This window comes from Schistosoma mansoni, assembly GCF_000237925.1.
Source record: "Schistosoma mansoni, WGS project CABG00000000 data, chromosome 3 unplaced supercontig 0077, strain Puerto Rico, whole genome shotgun sequence".
In the NCBI taxonomy this organism is placed as follows: Eukaryota; Metazoa; Platyhelminthes; class Trematoda; order Strigeidida; family Schistosomatidae; genus Schistosoma; species Schistosoma mansoni.
In genome coordinates, this window is record NW_017386007.1 from 799701 (window position 1) to 802828 (window position 3128).

Here is a 3128-nt window from a genome sequence, read left to right on the forward strand (position 1 = left end):
ACTGAAAATGGAAATCGATATTTTATGTGTTTTCTTCTGTACATTTTGTTACACAAGTTCACAGAGTCGTTGACATATTTGTTGGTGAAATTTGGATGAAAAGTGGAACATTAGTGGAGTTTGAAGTTTCCGGTGGTATGTTTAACCATATTTTATCAGAGTTGACTATTCTCACACTTGAATGCATCACTTGTGTTTCATATGGTTGATATCCAACCATCAGTTTCAACTGACGTTTCACTATACTTCGATTTGCTGTTGAGTATTTAAAAAACAATTAAGGAAACATTTTAAACTACCAAAGTAGTCCTCACTTCGATGAAATTCACTTAAACACAATCGCATGAAACGATAGATGAGATGATATAAGTTAGTTAGTTGATTGTGCATTGACTTGGAAGTGTCCATTGTTTTTTCATTTGGTACATGCAATATCAAATTTTTCCGAGGTATTGAAATCGCAGAAACACTTCATGAAGATATAATTACCTTGAAGACAATTGCATCATTCCTAAAATCTCTACTTTATCCTACTGAACCGATAAATTGAAGGTATAGACAAGTCACGTGTCCAGATTTCGATTTATCATAGTCAGTAGATATTTGTACAGTATCAAAAATACTGACGATTTTCATAGTACGACAATGTTTCCTTTTTCATGAATATGTACAATGAGTAACCACATGCACTTTTCAGGTGATCATGTGTTAGACTACTGAAATAACATTTCAACAATTGAGAGAATCATTCCATAATTTAATGTTCAGATTGACTTCAATAATCACAGGATAAAATATTGTTTACTATCGAAGAGATTTCATGATCCAACCGGTCAAAACTCGTCGTTAAAGACATTCAACGTAGTTTTATTCAATCAAAACATATTGCCGTGAAATGTGAATGATAATGGAAGTGTACTGAATTTCTCATTGTGTAATGTGATGACAAATTCCCAGTGAATGAAATAGTCATTCAAATCCGAAATCACCATTGTATCATTGAGTTATAGTTATATATTTTGTTATTCACTTATCTTCTGTTTGATAACTTGAAATACAATCACCGTGTTCCTTTCATTGAAGATTGTCCAAAACACAATACGACTAAAACATGTGAAGACTCCAAAACATCGAATAGAAAGTGCATGTGGTATGAAAATGCCAGTATGTGCATTGTCAGCACTGATAAGGATATTGATGACTTCAAAGTAAATAGTTGCCAGATTGAAGTAAGTAATTGGTAGACATAACAGGTTGATTTTAATATCACCACAATCCACATTGTAAATCTATTTATTAGGGAGAGCATTTTATTGCTACGAATAAGTAGTGATTTGTATAGTTCCCTTAGTGCATAAATCAATGCATTGTATAGTCTGACGATATTTAATGAGACATGAGTACAATGCTTTGTTTCCATGTGGACATTCAACAATGAATGAAAGCGTTGTTTAACACCACTAATGCCTGGAAACATGTTAATTTTCAAGCTCATAGAATGTGTAGTGGTTCCCAATGTCGAATATGAAGCCTCCTACCTGTGTAACTTGTTACAAAATATCAATGAAATCAGTTTGACTGAGGAAGTGGATAATGAGTAAAAGCTCGTAGACTCCCGATGTTGATGTTCAAAACAAGTATTTCTGATTCCTTGTTAAGAAATATGTATCCTGTATGGATTGTTTCAACGAAGCCGTCATTTATGTTGTTACTTAGATCGCGACAGGCTTTTGCGTGTTCCAGTTGCATTTGGTACCGTAATCCACAATTCCGATAGGGTTGTGATGATTCAAGAGATATGTCTAGATGTAGTTTATAATGGAAATATGGTGATAGTCTATAAATGTAGATAGTAGATATTTTATAGTTCATTTATTATCATGACAACAGACAATTGAGAATGAAAGACGTATGTTGTACTATGAGGATAATGTGTACTTATCACATTGACTTTCAAATCGGTAGCAGATATTCTAAATCATTATTCATTGTGATCGTATTGTGCAACAATGTAAGTTATGTAATTATTTGTTGGATTCACTTCTGTCATCAATACTGATGATGAATTATTTGATTAATATTTGGTATTTAGTAATATTGCCACTGATTCGTTCTTCAGAATAGCTCGAATGTCAATGTTTCGACCACATCAATCCTTGTGGAAGGAGCTGGAACAACTCCAGAGATAAGTGAATCTGACAATGGTCATGGGAAATCATATAATTCCTTACGCATTGTCATACCTGTAGTTATCTGTTTCTTGGTTGTGTGCAGTGGCTGTGTCATAGGCCTATGGTTGTACAGGAAAAACAAATGTATGCAATGGCTTTCATAAACGACTTATCGCTTGTTTTCATCATGCTGACTTTGTTGTCTTCATTTTGTAGTTTCTTAAAAATACTTTGTATTTTGTTAATCATTTTAATAAATTGGAGAATTTTTCGTTGAACTACGTACCACTTTCATGGTTGTTCACATAGTAACTGATGTAACCTTGTTGGTGAAACATAAATTATGGTTTGTATTGTTCATGCGATTGTTTTCATTCAATAAAAACTTGTAGTAGTAGTAGTAGTAGTGGTAGTAGTGGTAGTAGTAGTAGTAATAATAATAATAATGGAACTTCCGATGATCTAATTTGATTTTTATCCACGATTTTGAAAGAAACTTTCGACATGTAAGACCGATTTTATACCTCTGTTGGTTCATTCCGCAATTTGATTGTTGATATAGGCAGTATACCGTCAATTATTTCATTCAGAACTTTGTCTTTGGAAAGGCACAAAGTAGACTTGCTTCCATTATCTTTCAAGGAATATTTAGATACTTTGGTTAAACATTTCATGGCTGCTTGTGTTGAGTTCATGAAGGGATAGGAATTCAGTCTTTAACATTGAATTCCGGTTTGTTGGATCAAACGCACACCACAGTTGAAGCTGAAGATATTCCTAGTCAAGTTCACTATTCCAAAGTTTTATGTGAAACTGATTTAAAAAACGACCATCTGCAGATTCCTTTGGATAAACTTTCATCAGGTTTAGTAACGACTAGCACTCTTTGTGGACTGTTCAAATACAACTACATTTCATTCGGTTCACGTTGTTCTACAGCCATATTTTATGAAATGA

The 3128-nt window shown here is 33.4% G+C and overlaps 1 protein-coding gene across 1 annotated transcript; it reads left to right on the forward strand.

Annotated features, from left to right (window-relative positions):
* Nucleotides 1-1145: 1145 nt before the first annotated feature.
* Smp_202320 (unnamed protein product) lies at nt 1146-2335 on the forward strand (the record flags this gene model as incomplete). Its single annotated transcript, XM_018791384.1, has 2 exons — nt 1146-1229; nt 2120-2335. The coding sequence occupies 2 exons, from the start codon at nt 1146-1148 to the stop codon at nt 2333-2335; spliced, it is 300 nt and encodes a 99-aa protein (XP_018645442.1).
* Between the last annotated feature and the right edge of the window lie 793 nt (nt 2336-3128).